We start from the raw sequence: 18,321 nt of genomic DNA on the forward strand, positions 1-18,321 counted from the left end.
TCCACTGGAGAAGGGAATGGCAAACCACTTCAGCATTCTTGCCTTGAGAACCCCATGAACAGTATGAAAAGGCAAAGAGGCATAACACTGAAAGATAAACTCCTCAGGATGGGAGGTGCCCAATATGCTACTGGAGAAGAGTGGAGAAATAGCTCCAGAAAGAACGAAGAGGTGAAGCCAAAGCAAAAACAACACCCAGTTGTGGATGTGACTGGTGATGGAAGTAAAGTTCAATCCTGTAAAGAGCAATATTGCATAGGAACCTGGAATGTTAGGTCCATGAATCAAGGCAAATTGGAAGTAGTCACACAGGAGATGGCAAGAGTGAATGTCAACATTTTAGGAATCAGTGAACTAAAACGGACTAGGATGGGTGAATTTAACTCAAATGACCATTATATCTACTACTGTGCACAGAAATCCCTTAGAAGAAATGGAGTAGCCATCATGGTCAACAAAACAGTCCAAAATGCAGTGATGTTTGAAATATATGGAATTTAATATATAAAGAAATATAATTTAATCCTGGATCAGCCACTTACTAGCTGGATTACCTTGGGAAAATTGTTAAATATCTATTATCTGCAGCTTCATCATCAAGAAAATGTATAAATTAACAATCACACTGATTTTTTTCAAAAAGTAGTAATGAAAAATATGTGTGCTAAGTTGCTTCAGTTGTGTGTCTGACCCTTTGGACCCCATGGACTGTAGCCTGCCAGGCTCCTCCATCCATTGGGTTCTCTAGGCAAGAATACTGGAATGGATTCCCATGCCTTCCTCCAGGGGATCTTTGCAAGCCAGAGACTGAACCTGGGTCTCCTGCATTGCAGGCAGATTCTTTACCATTCTTTGAGCCAGCGGAGAAGCCCCCGTGAAAATATGACATAATGTATAAGTAAGTGCAATTTGGCTTTCCAAGTGGTAAGAACCCACATGCCAGTGCACGAGACATAGGAGACAGTGGTTTGATCCTAGGTTGGGAAGATCCCCTGGAGGAAGGCACAGCGACCCACTCCAGTATTCCAGCCTGGAGAATCCCATGGACAGAGGAGCCTGGTGGGCTATGGTCCACAGGGTCACTAAGAGTCAGACACAACTGCAGTGACTTAGCACAGCACACATAGCACAAGTATATTTCACAAACCATACAAAAGAAATACTCTACCCTCCACCAAGTAACACAGTTAGGAAAAAGCATTATAAAAAATTACTCAAAACTTAGGTTTAGGGAAAATTATTTCAAAAGGATTAACTGCTATGCCAAAACTTTTCAGATTATACTTTGTCACAATCTGTATACAAAAAGTACACAAAAAGTACTTTGTACTTTTTAATAAAGGGCCTAATTTAGACCCTTTATTAAAAATACTAAAAGGTACAAAATGCAATTTCATCTCTCCAACCCACCATATCCTGGTCAGAAAATCCTTTCATATATAACAATATTAATGGGATTTAATATTGATAACATAAAAGCAAACTGGAAATGGAAATATATAACTGTAGTAATTTGAGAATATCCCTTTGTTCACTCACCAAATAAATCATTTTTGGGGAAAGATCTTTCAAGTCTGGCCAATATACTGAAAAAAAATCAATAACTATGTTGAACAATGTGAAAACCATCCTGGTTTTTCTGAATTTTGTGTGTGTGTGTTGGGGGGCGGGAGCAGGGGTGTTATTGTTTTCTAAGATTGTTTCTTGGGTAATCTCTTCTAACAGGCATTGGCTATTAAATTCCATGCTTTACCAAACCACAGCAGCTTAGGAATAAGCAAATTAGGAGCTCCCATCAAGTACAGGTCAATTATGAGTGGATGTTGAAAGCTGAGCAGCAATACTCAACATGACATGCCAGTGACTAGATAGTCTGAAACAGAATGAATAGCGTATAGTTAAAAACATGGGCTCTGAAATCAGATATGATGAATTCAAAGAAAGATTTTAACTCCTATAGCTGTGTGACATTTGGGGAGTAATTAACTTCCTAATACTTGATTTCCTTATTTTCTATATATATACAAAAGAATCCATGATAAATTTGGTACAATGAATTTTTCTCAATGGCAGGAAGGTACAGCAACGCAGAAAGTGGGAATAAAAGTCATAGGTCCTATGTATTTCCTCAATTGAAGCTGTTTACTTTTCGAACGTTTTTGTAAGCTTAAATAATTTTATTTGTGGCTAGTAAAGAATATTATCCATTTATTCTAGATATAGTGGAATGACAAAAGAAAATGATTCAAGGTGAAATAGAGTCACGCATGTATTGTACAACTTAAAGGCATGGTAAGCTTTGCTGATCCAGTTTGAGATAAGTAAAAATGCTTATCAGTTCAGTTAAAAGGTAGACATAATATTTTTAAAAAAAATCTACTCAATGCTAAGTGGCAAATATTGGCAAATTCTCAAGGGAAAGAGTTTTTGGGTTTGAGCTCTTATTTATTGTTCATCACACTTGATATACTTCTCTAACTTTTAAATAAGAATATAGAGAATGGCCCAGATATATTACTCTTTCAATTCTTTTAAGAGATATCAAGTTGTATTTTTTTTTCTTGTTTTCCAATTTAGTGTCAAATGTAGTACTGGGTGCAATCATGGACAAAGTCTAGCTCATGTTTTTCTATGTTTAAAGGTTCTCATTCTTAAGGAATAAATCTCAGAAAGGTTAACATCCATTCAGCTGATTTTTTTATAGCTGTGGTCAATCACTATTTGTTTATTTTGCATTCATCCAAGATATACACTTTTCTCTGAAAGAAGAGGTTAAAAAGACATTAACATTTGCAAAGTCCTTTGAGAGATGTGTTACCAAAGTGTAAATTATATCCTATTGGGCCAACCTCATTGAACATGAATAAATTACAAAGAAATGAGAGTGTCTTTAATGGAGCAAAGACATTATTAAGAAGAAATTTTCAAGTGTTTGAATACATTTTAAATGTTCTTGCTTACTTTATCTGAATTAGTGTTCAGTTTTGAGGCAGTTGGGCAAAGAAAGGTACTCAGTCTGGAAATATTCATGCCCTAATAGCAGCCATGTTTCTCTCATCATGGATTAGAACATTATAAAAGCTTTGAGATTTTATATGTGTATCAGAGGCAAACATGACCATTTTTTCCCTAAAAGTTATATATCCCATTAGATAGTTTTGAAATCATAATCACTGCTCCCATAAATTGCTAAATATATGAAATATTTATATCCTTGCTATTCAAGAAAATGAATTTTCGACATTCAGCTACTGAGGACGGGCTGTTTATGCAATGTTTCCACTAAGATAAATGAAAGTTTTACTCCTTGCTACTTGTTTAAAACTCCTTTTCATTTTTACACAAGAGCCCATTTTTCATTACCAGGAAAGGTATGCAATTTGAACCATGTTACTTTTTATTCACAGTAAATCAATATATGTCATAAGAGCAGAAAAGAAAGTCACATTACTCCCTATCATTGCACCTTCCCTTAGAGCAAGTCCCAGAAGACATTGCCAGGTTGGGTTGCTATAGCAACAGAGCTCTGGTACCTCTTTTGCTTGGCTTGTTGTAGTGAGTTGTTTTTTACACAGAGGTATAACCCTGAAGATTTTTTATAGTAAAGAAGAAATTACAAAGAATCAATAATAATGTGTGTGGCTTTTCCATTGATTTGTGATGACTTAATTCAAAACTAGTATAATGGAGGTGACCGCATAACATTTCAAATCCCTTTGCTGAGTTCCAATTAAATTATTCATTGCCCTTTCCATAGGCTTCCTAAATAGTCAGATTTCTTAAAATATAAAGAAAAAAATATTCAGACTCTTCAGAGTGTTAGAATGAAAACTGATATGGTTTACCCAATTGTAAAAATCTGCTATTAAAATGTCTTAAAATAATATTAATCCACTTAAAAATATCAATAATTAGTAAAAAGACAAGAAAACTATATTAGCAATGTAAAAAATTGTCTTTTGACTTCCCTTAAAAAGATATAAGATATAATGATGTTTTCTTCCAAATATCAACATGAATCAGCCATAGGTATGAACATGGGAAGCCATAGGTCCCTTCCCTCTTGAACCTCCCACCCATCAAAAATTCTGTAAAGCAATTATCCCTCAATTAAAAAATAAATAAATAAGATATAATGGTGGAAAGTAAGATATCTTATTGTCTTATATAGGCCATATAAACCATTTTGAATAGTGTCTGACATACAGGTAAACACCTAATAATTATTAAAATTTTTCTTACTACCACAATACAGTCAGGCAAACAAATTAAATCCTTTGCCTTACACTGCATAGTACTATTGATTATGCAATTGTAATACCTTTTGTATCTGAATATTTGTAAAGTAAAAATGATAAGGAATACACTACTATATAGTTGAGCCTTAAACTTATTGGAAAAAGGTGCAAGCCCTTTTTACAGGACTAACCTTGTGAATAAAAATCTGCATTTAATGGACATGCCATAGGCAGGCAGCTTAGAATGGAGTGTGTTATGGATTTGGGAGTCAAAACCTAGATTTTGTGCATCATACTATTTACTTAACACCCTAACTTTAATTAAGTCTTTGTCTTTTCATGTATAACAAAAGGATAAAAACATTTTCCCAGCTCAGTGGTAGAGAAGTCAGTGAGACAATGTACATAAAGCACCTGTTATAATGCCTGGTACAAATGATATTTATTAAATTTCAGCTGCCTTTCCTTTACAGTTTTCCAGGCATTTCCTTGAATCATAATTTCCAAATGGAATTTACATATAAAACGATATAAATTCAACATTTCTTAGAAATACTTTGCTATGTGTATGCATGTATACTCAGTCTTGTCCAACTTTTTGCAACTCCATGCGCTGTATAGCCCACCCAGCTCCTCTGCCCATGGGATGTTTCCAGGCAAGAATACTGGAGTGAGCTGCCATTTCCTACTCCAGGGGATCTTCCCGACCCAAGGGTCAAACTCGTGTCTCCTACTTCCGCATTGGCAGACAGATTCTTTACCACTTTGCCACCTGGGAAGCCACACTTTGATATAAATGGATTTTAACTCTGGCAAACTGTAGAAAACTTTCATACAATTTTATGTTACAAATTATTTTTTAATTAATTTGGTTGATAATGTCTTTCCCAAAGTATGTTTTCATGACCTCCTAGCCCAGGATAATGCTCTGGGGAAAAAAGGTGGCATAGGGACCATTTCCATGGTCGGATACATTTAGAAAATACTACATAATATATCTCATTCTTATGATTAATATATCACATTAATATATTCAGCCCTCCAGGAAATCTCAGATAGTCCCAGATAAATAAATTAGTATTATTTAGTGCTAAATAGTATAAATTCAGGAGTTGGACCTTTGAATCCTACTTTCATCACTTCAGTTCAGTTGCTCAGTCATGTCAGACTCTTTGTGACCCCCTGGGCTGCAGCACGCTAGGCCTCCCTGTCCATCACCAACTCCCAGAGTTTATTCAAACTCATGTCCTTTGAATTGGTGAAGCCATCCAACCATCTCATCCTCTGTCATCCCCTTCTCCTCATGCCTTCAATCTTTCTCAGCATCAGGTCTTTTCAAATGAGTCAGTTCTTCATATCAGGAGGTCAAAGCACTGGCATTTCAGCTTCAGCATCAGTCCTTTCAAGGAATATTCAGGACTGATTTCCTTTGGGATGGACTGGTTGGATCTCTTGAAGTCTAAGGGACTCTTCAAGAATATTCTCCAATGCCACAGTTCAAAAGCATCAATTTTTTTGGCACTCAGCTTTGTTTATAGTCCAACTCTCACATCCATACATATATGACTACTGGATAACCATAGCTTTGACTAGATGGAACTTTGTTGGTAAAGTAATGTCCCTGCTTTTTAATATACTGTCTAGGTTGCTCATAACTTTTCTTCCAAGGAGCAAGTGTCTTTTAATTTCCTGGCTGCAATCACCATCTGCAGTGACTTCATAGCCCAAGAAAATAAAGTCTCTCACTGTTTCCAATGTTTCTCCATCTATTTGCCATGAAGTGATGGGACCAGATGCCATGATCAGGTTTTCTGAATGTTGAGCTTTAAGCCAGTTTTTCACTCTCCTCTTTCACTTTCATCAAGAGGCTCTTTAGTTCTTCTTCACTTTCTGCCCAGAAGAGTGGTGTCATCTGCATATCTGAGGTTATTGATATTTCTCCTGGCAATCTTGATACCAACTTGTGCTTCATCCAGCCCAGCGTTTCTCATGATGTACTCTGCATATAAGTTAGATAAGCAGGGTGACAATATACAGCCTTGACATACTCCTTTCCCAATTTGGAACAAGTCTGTTGTTCCATGGCAAGCTAACTGTTGCTTCCTGATCTGCATACAGGTTTCTCAGAAGAGAGGTCAGGTGGTCTGGTATTCTCATCTCTTTAAGAAATGTTCACAGTTTTTTGTGATTCACACAGTCAAAGGCTTTGGCATAGTGAATAAAGCAGAAGTAGATGTTTTTCTGGAACTCTCTTGCTTTTTCAAAGATCCAACATATGTTGGCAATATGATCTCTGGTTCCTCTGCCTTTTCTAAATCCAGCTTGTACATCTGAAAGTTCACAGTTCACATACTGTTGAAGCCTGGCTTAGAGAATTTTGAGCATTACTTTGCTAGCATGTGAGATGAGTCCAGTTGTGTGGTAGTTTGAACATTCTTTGGTATTGCCTGTCTTTGGGACTGGAATGACATCTGACCTTTTCCAGTCCTCTGGCCACTGCTGAGTTTTCCAAATGTGCTGGCATATTGAGTGCAGCTCTTTCACAGCATCATCTTTTAGGCTTTGAAATAGCTCAACTGGAATTCCATCACCTCTACTAGCTTTGTTCACAGTAATGCTTCCTAACTTCCACTTGACTTCGCATTCCAGCATGTCTGGTTCTAGGTGAGTGATCACACTCACCTAGAGTGATCACAGTGATCACAGTGATCACACTGTGTTTATCTGGGTCATGAACATTTTTTCATATAGTTCTGTGTATTCCTGCCACCTGTTCTTAATATCTTCTGCTTCTGTTAGGTCCATACCATATCTGTCCTTTATTGTGCCCATCTTTGCATGAAATGTTCCCTTGGTATCTCTAATTTTCTTAAAGAGATCTCTAGTCTTTCCCATTCTATTATTGTCCTCTATTTCTTTGCATTGATCACTGAGGAATGCTTTCTTATCTCTCCTTGCTATTCTTTTGGAACTCTGCATTCAAATGGATTATCTTTCCTTTTTTCCTTTGCCTTTTGCTTCTCTTCTTTTCACAACTATTTGTAAGGCCTCATCAGACAACCATTTTGCCTTTTGTATTTCTTTCTCTTGGGGATGGTCTTGATCACTGCCTCCTGTAGAGTGTCACAAACCTCTGTCCATATTCTTCATGCACTCTTGTCTATCAGATAAAATCCCTTGAATCTCTTCAGGCACCCCGTCTATCAGATCTAATCCCTTGAATCTATTTGTCACTCACACTGTATAATCATAAGGGATTTGATTTAGGTCATACGTGAATAATCTCATGGTTTTCCCTACTTTCATCACTTATGGGGTCGCAAAGAGTCAGACACGACTGAGTGATTGAACTGAACTGAGCTTCATCACTTGTTTGCTTATAATCTGGAAAGTTAGTCAACCTCTGTGTTTCTCAGCTTACAATGAGAATGGCAACATTGCACTGAGAAGTTAAAGTGAGATACATCACAGGTGCTAAGATAGAGACTAATAGAGTCAATTATCAGTAATAAGAGTTATTTAAAAATTCTGTTTAAACCTATGGTCATACCTTTCTTTTTTATGAATAATATTTTTTAACATCTTCTAGAACTATAAATCCTTGAAACAAATTTTGAACAAGGCTAAATTTAGGGTAGTGGTAAACTGTAATTAACCAAAAAATTATTCATTGTATTAGTGCCCAAAGCACAAAAAAAGTCAGCTACTTCACCACATGTGAGCCCACTGGCTTGCTCTCATGCTCCACTATCAGAACACAAGAGCAACTGTGTTAAGTGTCAAGATCTTACCCCCATGGAAGTGCTATTCACTGGAGTCATTTACATCCAATTCATGCATTAGCACAGGTCAGTTTACTGTATTAGATTATTTGCATGTCACTAAAAACTGAGCCTTGAAGGAAAGGGATATCAAATGATAAAAACCTAATGACTATAAAGTTTTTAGTCATTAAAACTTCAGCAGGGAGAAAACTGAGCATATGGCTCACTGATGGGGTCTGAGTAGAAAAGGGACATTAATAGGTTTATACATTTCCTAGGGCTAACTGCAAACAATTTGTGTGAGTTTTCACAACGGAAATATAAAATAGTAAAGAACAATAAGGAAAGATGAGAGCTTCATCCGAGGAAAAATATGCTCCAAGTTTACAACCAAATGCAAAGCCCTCGCTGGTCTAAACAACACCATGGTGCCAATAAACCTCTCTACTGTCCAGAAGATAAAAAGCTTAGGCAAAAGACTGGAAAAATGAGCAGTGAGCTAATTAATCTGATACATATTAGAAGTCCATTTATTTATTCTCACATTTGCAATGGTATCAGGTTGCTGACTTTGCTTTTAAAGAATCCTTATTTTTTAATATCATCAGCAGTAAATGTAGAACAGAAAAAATCATTCACTCATAATTTAATGCCTTCTGAAAATTAAAAAAAATATTTTCAATTATTCTTATTCCCTTTGTCTTAATTATATTGGATTTATACACAGATATTTTTACATGTAAATACAATTTCAAAGTCTGTTTTCCCACTTAACATTGTATCTTCAGTTTTTTCTCACAATACAGAGAAGTCTTTAAAATAATCATTCCTAGTACCTCAATGGTTATATTCTTCCATGATCAGATATGCAAGTGATTTCTAATTGTACTATTAAAAACCAGATCTTTTCATTCATATAGTTAGTTCTTTCTTTTAGATTAGTGGTTTCAAACTTTAGGACACATCAGAATCATCCAGAAGGCTTGTTAAAGCACAGGTGTCTGGGCCCCACCCTCAGAGCTTCTGATTCAATAGGTCTGGAGACAGGCTCAAGAATTTGCATTTCTAACCATTTCCCAGATGATACTGCTGCATATCTGAGGACCAGTTTTTAAAATCATTGTTAGATTGTTTACACGGAATACTATTGTTAAAGTATTTACATGGAGTTGCATTGGGGTTGACAAATCAAATAGTATAGACATTTTCATGGCATCTAAGACATATTTCTGAAAACCTTCCTACAAGCTTATACAGCTTTATATTGCCAAGTGATTTTTTAGTACTTGAAGCCTGGGTAGTTACCAACTAAATGAATGAACAAAAGAACAAAGGAAAATTCTTACCTCTCTCCTCCACAAGATCATGACATTAGGCTGAAAACCCTCTGTTTACATTTCAAAGATACACAGCATGGCTAAATAGAAATACCTAAATCTCTGTTACTACAGAAGTCAACAAGGAGGTTTCATCATCATTCCAAAGACAGTGAAAAATAATTGATAGATTTAAACCTTGGAAGAGAGCAAATCTGTATCTGTACCATAGACAGAAATTGACTGCATTTAGCTTAGTTGGTCTATTCAGTTCAGTTCAGTCACTCAGTCATGTCCAACTCTTTGTGACCCCGTGAATTGCAGCACACCAGGCCTCCCTGTTCATCACCACCTCCCAGAGTTTACCCAAACTCATGTCCATTGAGTCGGTGATACCATCCAGCCATATCATCCTCTGTCATGCCCTTCTCCTCCTACCCCCAATCCCTCCTAGCATCAGGGTTATTAGGTAGTTCAAAAACAGTGCTGCTCATTGGAAGGTATAATGCCAAATCTGGGGCTTTGAGAAATTGGTTTTGATAAACTAGAAACAAGAGAATTCCCACTGTAGCAGGGGATTATTAGCATATTTGCCTAAAAGTGATAGTTAAAAACCTTGGAGATATCCCCTTGTACTAAAGGATTCTTTATATTGGGTAGAGATTTCTCCCTCACCTTTAGAAACTTGTGCATATAAATCAACATACCTACATAAGCATATAGATGCATTTAACATAAGTAAACATTAGATAGCCATGTATGCAAAGTATCCAATCATACATTGGTTTCTACAAACCCACAGCAAAGCATATGCTTAGCGCAGATATCATCTGCAGAAACGTCTTCTGGGCTCTTTCTCAGTAATCCACGCACATTCTTAATTTTTCATTCTTATTGGTTGTTATTGTATTGACTAAAATGCGTAATGAGAAAATGTGTTCACAACAACAAAAATACATAATAATCATAAGCCATACATAAGTCATTGGATGTTGTCAACAAACTGGAATTTGGTTAGACGTGAAATTGTTAACTCTAGCTAATGCTGAGAATAGTAAACAGCAGTAAATGTGTTAGATACAGAATTATCAAAAGAATTGTGCAATTATGACTTTCTAAGGCATAGTGCTTTCTATGTCAGTGATTTTTAGGGATTGTTCTCTCTTGGTCTTAGGAAAAGCAAACAAATGTTTTGAGAGATTAAATTCTCTTGATTAATAAAGCAGATCACAGCCTGAAATGTTGCTTTATTAAGTCAATAATTACAATCAAAAATTGTTCATGACATCTAGTCAGATTTTTAATTAGGATGACTGAAAAATGGCCAGAGGCCACCAAATCATTCATTGGCACAGGCCCCCTACTTCTTTATTCTAACCCAGAAAACTAGTAAAATAATGGCAGTCATCATTTAATCATTCTATCGTAATGAGTTTTGACTTTCCTCACCCTGGTTCATAACCCAAACTTTTTCAAAAGACATACTCAAATATTTTGAAAGTTATCAGGACCTATGGGTTGATCATTTCCCAAACTTAAGATATGGAAAACCAGGGAAGAATAGTGTTTCTTATTACCCATTGAAGCAGATTTTGTTCCTTTGAAACTAAATGCCTAGACCAAAAAAAAGAATTTGTTTTCTCTTCTTTGCCTCATTCAGTTTGATTCTATGATCTGTTTGGTGTATATGTAAAAAGATAAAGTTGTATTTATTTAGCCCTCAGCAGTAATTATGTATGATCATAAAAATTTCCATACCTCATGTCTTCAAAGCCAATTGGAAGCACCACTTGGGAAGTTCCTGCTTAGTTACTGGTCATATTTTCCCTGTAACCCCCAACTCAAGCTCTGTACATGCTCAGGAGAACAAGCTATCAAGTGAAAAGTGAAAATTTACCCTAATAAAAAGGATCTTCTCTCCCACACGGTATCTTCCTTGAGAGAGCCTCTCCACACAGAACTTGCTTGGGCATTTGCAAGGAGGATCTTCAGAAATCCGCTTCACCTGAAATAGAAGAGCTGGCAAGTTCATTCTCCTTAATCAGATTCCATTTAGATTAATTTATTTCACGGGTTCAAAGGCCGCTAAACCATTAACGCATTTAAAAGTGTTCTCTATCAGCCTATGGACATGATGTGGGCACAGAAATATCATATTAAACCTTAACTATGTAGAGGTCAGGCCCTGAAGGCACTTTGTGCAGGCCAGTAACTGCACTAAGGCCTAAGCGGGCTGATGGCAATGATAATACTGGAGGATAATAGGGAGCAAATCAACTGGCAGTGTAGGGATGATGCTCTGGGTTCTCATGTTTAGTGAATTAAGATTGTGCACATTGTGTTGCCAAGGAAGTCTACTGATGGCTAGAACAGCTTCTATATTAACATAGTGCATATGCTTCCCTATCATAATTTTAACATTAATTTTACCCATTTTCAAAATAAATGAGAGTTTAAATTTTATTATTATTTTATTTTATTTTATTTTTTATTATTATTTTAAAATGAGACTACCACTTCACCCTATTTTAAACTCTTTTTGTCATCTTTAATTCATCCAGACTAATCTGGCAATTCACTCCTCAGTAATTCCCATCTTCCAAGACCTATTCTCATAACAGTATCTTACAGTTTATATGTATCTTTAGAATCCATGTCTGACTATCAAATTTTCTCTGTTTTATCTCCATGTGCATGCATACTAAGTCACTTCAGTCATGTCTGATTCTTTGTGACCCTATAGATTGTAGCCCATCAGGCTTCTCTGTCCATGGGGTTCTCCCTACTCTTTAAAAAATGCATATACTAAATGATAAATGCAAAATGCTTATAAATAGTTGTGACTACTAAAGACAATATATAGTCCATTATCTTAGGAATAAGGTTTATTTATGTTTTCCTTTTTTGGGAACCTGCCATGTTGTGTCTCATACCTGTCCTCTCTTAAAGTAACCAACCAACCAGACAATAGAGGCTTCTCTGATAGCTCAGTTGGTAAAGAATCTGCCTGCAATGCAGGAGACCCCAGTTTGATTCCTGGGTCAGGAAGATCTGCTGGAAAAGGGATAGGTTACCCACTCCAGTATTCTTGGGCTTCCCTGGCAGCTCAGCTGGTAAAGAATCCTCCTGCAATGCGGGAGACCTGGGTTTGATCTGTGGGTTGGGAAGATTCCCCTGGAGAAGGGAAAGGCTACCCACTCCAGTATTCTGGCCTGGAGAATTCCATGGACTGTATCACCCATGGGGTTGCAAAGAGTCAGACACGACTGAGCGACTTTCACTTTCGCAACCAGACAATGCAAAAGAATATCTTGTGTATTGAGTCAAAGTTTCCATAGATGGCAGATCTAAATCACTCTCAACCTACATTTGAGAAGCTGCATAGAATAAATTTAGATTCTGAAGGAATTAGCTTGGATACCTCTCATCCAAATCCTTACTTCCATAAAGACATGACTCCTAGAAATTTGTCATCAAAGAAATTCAAATTTCTTCAACTAATGTCTGACTTCAATCAGCACTCCACTAAGCAAAAACTGTGGGAAGGGTAACATAGGAACTCACTTGCATGCTGGAATAAAGAACTTACACCACTTGCTTTCCCTATAATAAGTGAGGCTCCAGAAGGTATGAAAGCATAAGACAGTAGAGGGAAAAGCTAGAAAAAGTGGGGGAATCCTGAAGCAAAATTTATCTTAAGAGCTATACAATTATGGAGTCTTTGTTGGTGGTCCAGTGGCTAAAAACTCTGCACTCCCGAGGTAAGGAATGAGGGTTCGATCCCTGGCCAGAGAGCTAAGATCCCACATGCCTCAAGGGCCAAAAAAACCAAAATACAAAACAGAAGTGATACTGTAACAAATTTAGTAAAGACTTTAAAAATGGTCCACATAAAAAAAAAAGAACTATACAATTATGTCTCATGGATGCCTAGAAAGGAGAACCAACACGATTGCTCGGAAAAAGAGAACCAATGTCAGGATATATATTTTCATCAGCTCCCTCTAGAATTCCTAATTCTGTCAACATATAAACCTACAGTTCTTCTTACTTATTTGTGTTACAGCACATTGTATCTCAGTGGGTGGTTCACCTTCATGTCTCTTTGCCAGATGGTGAGTTACTTGAAGATTGAGATAATACTTCATTATAGTTTTAAATCCTTGAAATAAAACACAATGCCTTAATGGCATATAATATGTGTTCAATAAATACACATTGAATAAACAAGCACTTAGGACACAAGAGCGAATTAGTGTGACAGATTGACTGGATTCAAAGAATTTTAGAGATGGCCTTCACTGAAAAAGTGAAATACCTAATTATGTTAGTGATTAGGCCCATGTCTTTGAGTTCTGAGTTTTTCCTGCCATATGATACTTGGGCTATAGATACACCTACCTACTCCCCCAGTATTAACAGAATTCCATCCCTAGGAATTTTTTTAAGAGATATTCTTGAACAAGATGGAGATAATAGAACAAGAAGTATGACATTCCCTTCTATGATGCAGAACCATAGTCTGGGGTGGAGGTGAGGTTACAGGACCAATGAATGTGTACTGTTTTAAACATTTTGAGTATTCCAATATGTGTATCTCTTTTTATATGTATTTATAAACATGTTTTAAAACTCTAAATAAATATGTAAATAAATTGGGTTTATTGAATACAATTGCTAGAAATAGTACAGCTTTTCTTAGCACCACAATAATTCCATGAGAAAAGAAGGAAAGGAGGGAGAGGAGAAGGGATGGAGGAAAAGAGAAGGACATTGGCCACCTCCCCCCAAAGTATCCAACAATCAGCATCATAAAAGCACATGGCCCAAACTTTAAGAAACTCATGTTTGGCATAGCTTTTCTGCAGCTTAGTAATTGAACAGACATTAAATTGCTATTCAAGTGGTTCCTCTGCTAAGAAATGACAGTCACAAGTATGTATGGAAAGTATTTCCATCTTGAAGTGTTTTTAGACAATATATAGAAACTGTTGGTATCAAATGAAATAAAATACAAGAAACATTTTCTTAAGTGGTCTGTCCTTCTCTAATGTCTTCCTAAGCTTTGAAAATATACTTGCTCTTTTTTAAATCAAGGGCTTTTGTGTAGTTGTGAGAGAGCTGGAGGCAGAAATGAAGAGACAAGGCCAGACTGTGGGTAATGGAAATATATTGTTAAGTAAACAGTGACTGATGACACCTGTGCTTCTTACATTACCTTGGGATAAGTCAGTCTGGCAGGTGTTCTCTTTTTGGCCAGGAACCCAGCCAGTATTCTGCTGAAATGGGATTTCAAGAGGAGCCTGATTACTCGGAATTATACTATCTCTCATCCCCAGACTGAGGAAGTTGATGGAGAAGAGGAAGAAAGTAAGACTGGTTTCTTAGAACTGTATTCAACTCATTGTGTGGGAACAGGCTCAACACAAGGGAACTAAACCTGACCCCATCATTTTATCACAGCTGAGTCACTTTATCAGGACATCTGGGGAATAAATTAATCTGAATGACTCCACTGTGTTCTCTTCCTCATAGGATGTCTTGCTTGATTAAAGAAGGTGGGATGTATTACCCACATTAAGGGTCACCTATTTTTTCCTTCAATTTTCCACAAATCTCCTAAGTCAAACAAGGAAATGTGAAGATGCATTGAAAGTTTCTAAACTGGCAGTTATTGTTGGAACTGTTCACTGGAATATGACATTTTAACATGGGTCTGTGTCTTTTTTTTTTTCCCTCCTTCTTTCTTTACTCTTTTCTCCATTTTTTTTTCTTTTTCTTCTTCATTATTCTTCTTTATTCTTTTTTCCTCTTTTTTGATGTAAATAATATCTCTAGAGTATAAATATTCAATATTATTAAATAAACACAGGAACTTTGCAAGCAATATTTTATACCCCCATTCTAAAGCACATGTTGGCGTATGTGAATTGCAACTCCCCAATGGCTATCTATGCCTCATAGGCAGGGAAGCAGTTGCCATATGAACTATTTCCTTTTCATATTTGACATATGAAGCTCTGATTTAAACCATTAGTGAGGCCCAAATGGTTTTTCTCTCTGTTCTACTGTCCCTGAAATAAAACACTTTGGTGAAAAACTCTCACTTAAACAGAATGCAAATATTTCAGTACAGTTTCCCCAGTGTAGTATGAAGGAGACTTTAAGAGGCTTCTGTGTCCAAAGAAGCATGGAAAATTCCAGATTAAATAAGATCTTATTATAGAACTCATTAGTGCCTTTCATATGCCAGAATGCATTGCCAAACTCTAGGTAGGGACTATAGTAAGCTGTATTTCTTAAACTAACCTATCCATGGAATTATTCATGCCATGGGCCATCTGGTGGTGTGAGTGTTTGATTAAAGATTCTTTGAAGACTGCACACACAGCATTCTAGCTGACAACAATACATAAGAATCCATTTAGCACATTTCCTACATGCGATGAAAACCCCCTGACTATACAGATGGTTATGTTCCCAAACCCTGAAAAACTTTAAAGGGAGTTTAAAGCTTCTCGAAAGCCTCTTCCTCGTTTCCAGCTGCGAGAACAGAACCTGGCATAGCGAGAGCAACCACAGAGTGAGTCTTGCCATTTTGAAGACAGTCCCTAACTCACGTACGTGCTCTGAACTGGATTATTGGTAAAACTGTTCCAAAATCCTTTCCATAGTTGTTTCACCACCTTCTTCCCCTGTCCTTCTCCCCTTCTCAAGGATGAGGGGCGGCCACACAGGACACAAGCGGGTGAAGAAAGGGAACCATTCTAGCTACTTTGCCCAGGCTCAGGTAAACAGCCCAAGGGGCAACATCTCCTCTCCTTCTGCTAAGTTACAGCAGAGCTGAGAAACGCACATTTTCTCCAGAGCACAGGGCCATTCCAGATAAACAGAAAAAGGGAGAGTCTTTTTCAAGCTTTGATTACTCACATTAACAATGTATCCAATTAGCATGGCACTAGATAAAGCTGAATAAAATATGGTCCTCGTCTTTGAGAACAAAGACAGTACCTAGAGAAGAATAGGTATTTATGCCCAATGTGATAAACACTTCACTAAATGTATAAAAACACTTGAGGAACCAAGGACACATTTGTCAGTTTTACTGGGAATGAGAGATGCCAAGAAAACTCTACAGAAGACCGCATAGCCTGAATTTTAGAAGATGAAAAGGTGTCTAAAAGCAGAAACCAAAAACGAGCAGGGTGAGGAAAGCAAATGAGGAAAACCACAGGGTGTAAAATAATCCTTGGGCATTTGGGCCTAGAGGACAGGTTTACAAGAGATACATTACTATGTAAGAATGAACCCAGAGTGTGAAAAAGGCTGGGAAAGACAAAATGGACCACAACATGGAGGCCTTGTGTGACACGTACATGAGTTTGGGCTTTACCCTGGACATTATAGAGCTCCTATAAGACTTTAATCAATTCTGAATTCCCTTTAGGTTGAGCTTTCTGGTAGCAATAATGCTTGTGGAGAATTACGAGAACAGAGTGGTCAACAGTGTCAGACACACCGGAAAATGGTCTCATAATTTGAGGACTAAAATATTCATTTGTTCACTAATTCATTCATAAGGAGGTTAAGGGTGATGCTGGCCAGACCACTGACTATAATGCATTAAAGACAGTGAATGAAGGTAACAGCTTAGAGGAAAAGGACAAAGATCAAACAGAGTAGCCCCAGAAAAACACTTTTATAAGAGAAAGACTAAAAGGAAGATCTTACTCTAAATGAAGTCTACTCAAAAAAGTATAATTGAGAAAAAAGAAAAGTTGTTCTTATCAATATATAATGTGCCATTACATACTATTAATACAAAGTTACTCAACTACCTTACAAAATAAAAATGAAATAGTAGGATGCAAGGCATGTGACTGATCTTTAGAAACATTCCTGTGATTTTAACATCCTTTTAGGTGCATTATATTGAAATGCCCTGCCTATCCTTTCATTTCTGAGTGGACTGAACATAGGAAAACTAAATTAAACTGATATCGGATAAGATAGCTTGATGGGCTAAGTGTATAATGTGCTGCCCTTAGCAGAAATGGAAATTCTCAATCTGTCAGATAAATTGCTATATTTCTGTTCATCTAAATCTGCAATGTAGATTATAGTGTCACATGAAAGAGAATAAAAGGTGGGAGAAATCTTTCTATATCCAACAGCACCAATCAGTCATTTCCCCAGATCTTTCCAGTTCAGGCCCAAGGGAAAGAAACTCTCAGCTAAGAGCTAGCTGTCGTTTTCAGTTCTGCCTATTCCTCATAACGGGCATTATGGTTGGTGCTAGCTTCTAAGAACTCTCCCCGTGTATGTGAGACATACTGTGCATATTGTACCAAGGGATCTAATCTGTGTATGTGAGACATACTTCAGTCTAACATCCCCAAAGTTTTCATTTTTCTTTTTTTTCACTTTTATTTTTTTAAGGTAATATGAATTCTTTTTTTTTTTTTTTTACTTTATTTTACTTTTACAATACTGTATTGGTTTTGCCATACATTGACATGAATCCACCACGGGTGTATACATGCTCCCAATCCTGAATCACCCTCCCACCTCCCACCCCATATCATCACTCTGGATCATCCCCATGCACCAGCCCCAAGCATCCTGTATCCTGTATCTAACATAGACTGGCGCTTCGTTTCTTACATGATAGTATACATGTTTCAATGCCATTCTCCCAAATCATCCCACCCTCTCCCTCAGAGTAAAGGTTTCCATTTTTCATAAAACCCAGAGGCAGTTTTGACATTTACACTCAAAACATATGTCCTGAGAAGTAAATGCATACATGTAATCAGACACACCACTAATGACCAAGGACTTAAGAGACAACAGAAGTAGCCAGGGAATTTTACTTCATCCTGTTTACTGTTACACCCAGAATCTGTTTTCTGTATGAGGAGGTAATGAAAATATTTCCTAATCTGCCAAAGACGGTGACTCAAGGACTCTGTTAAGTAGAGGGAGGGTGACCTCAGAGAGTTA

At 37.0% G+C, this 18,321-nt stretch overlaps 1 protein-coding gene across 5 annotated transcripts in view; it reads right to left on the reverse strand.

Annotated features, from left to right (window-relative positions):
* The window catches only part of GAS2 (growth arrest specific 2), a 139,473-nt gene that overhangs the window by 50,184 nt on the left and 70,968 nt on the right, over positions 1-18,321 (reverse strand). For all 5 annotated transcript variants that reach the window (XM_042237625.2, XM_027963089.3, XM_060404227.1 and 2 more), the window contains exon 7: positions 11,216-11,323. In XM_042237625.2, coding sequence (XP_042093559.1) covers positions 11,216-11,323 — 108 coding nt within the window. The remainder of the gene's footprint in view (positions 1-11,215; positions 11,324-18,321) is intronic.

Source organism: Ovis aries, chromosome 21 (genome assembly GCF_016772045.2).
Source record: "Ovis aries strain OAR_USU_Benz2616 breed Rambouillet chromosome 21, ARS-UI_Ramb_v3.0, whole genome shotgun sequence".
Classification (NCBI taxonomy): Eukaryota; Metazoa; Chordata; class Mammalia; order Artiodactyla; family Bovidae; genus Ovis; species Ovis aries.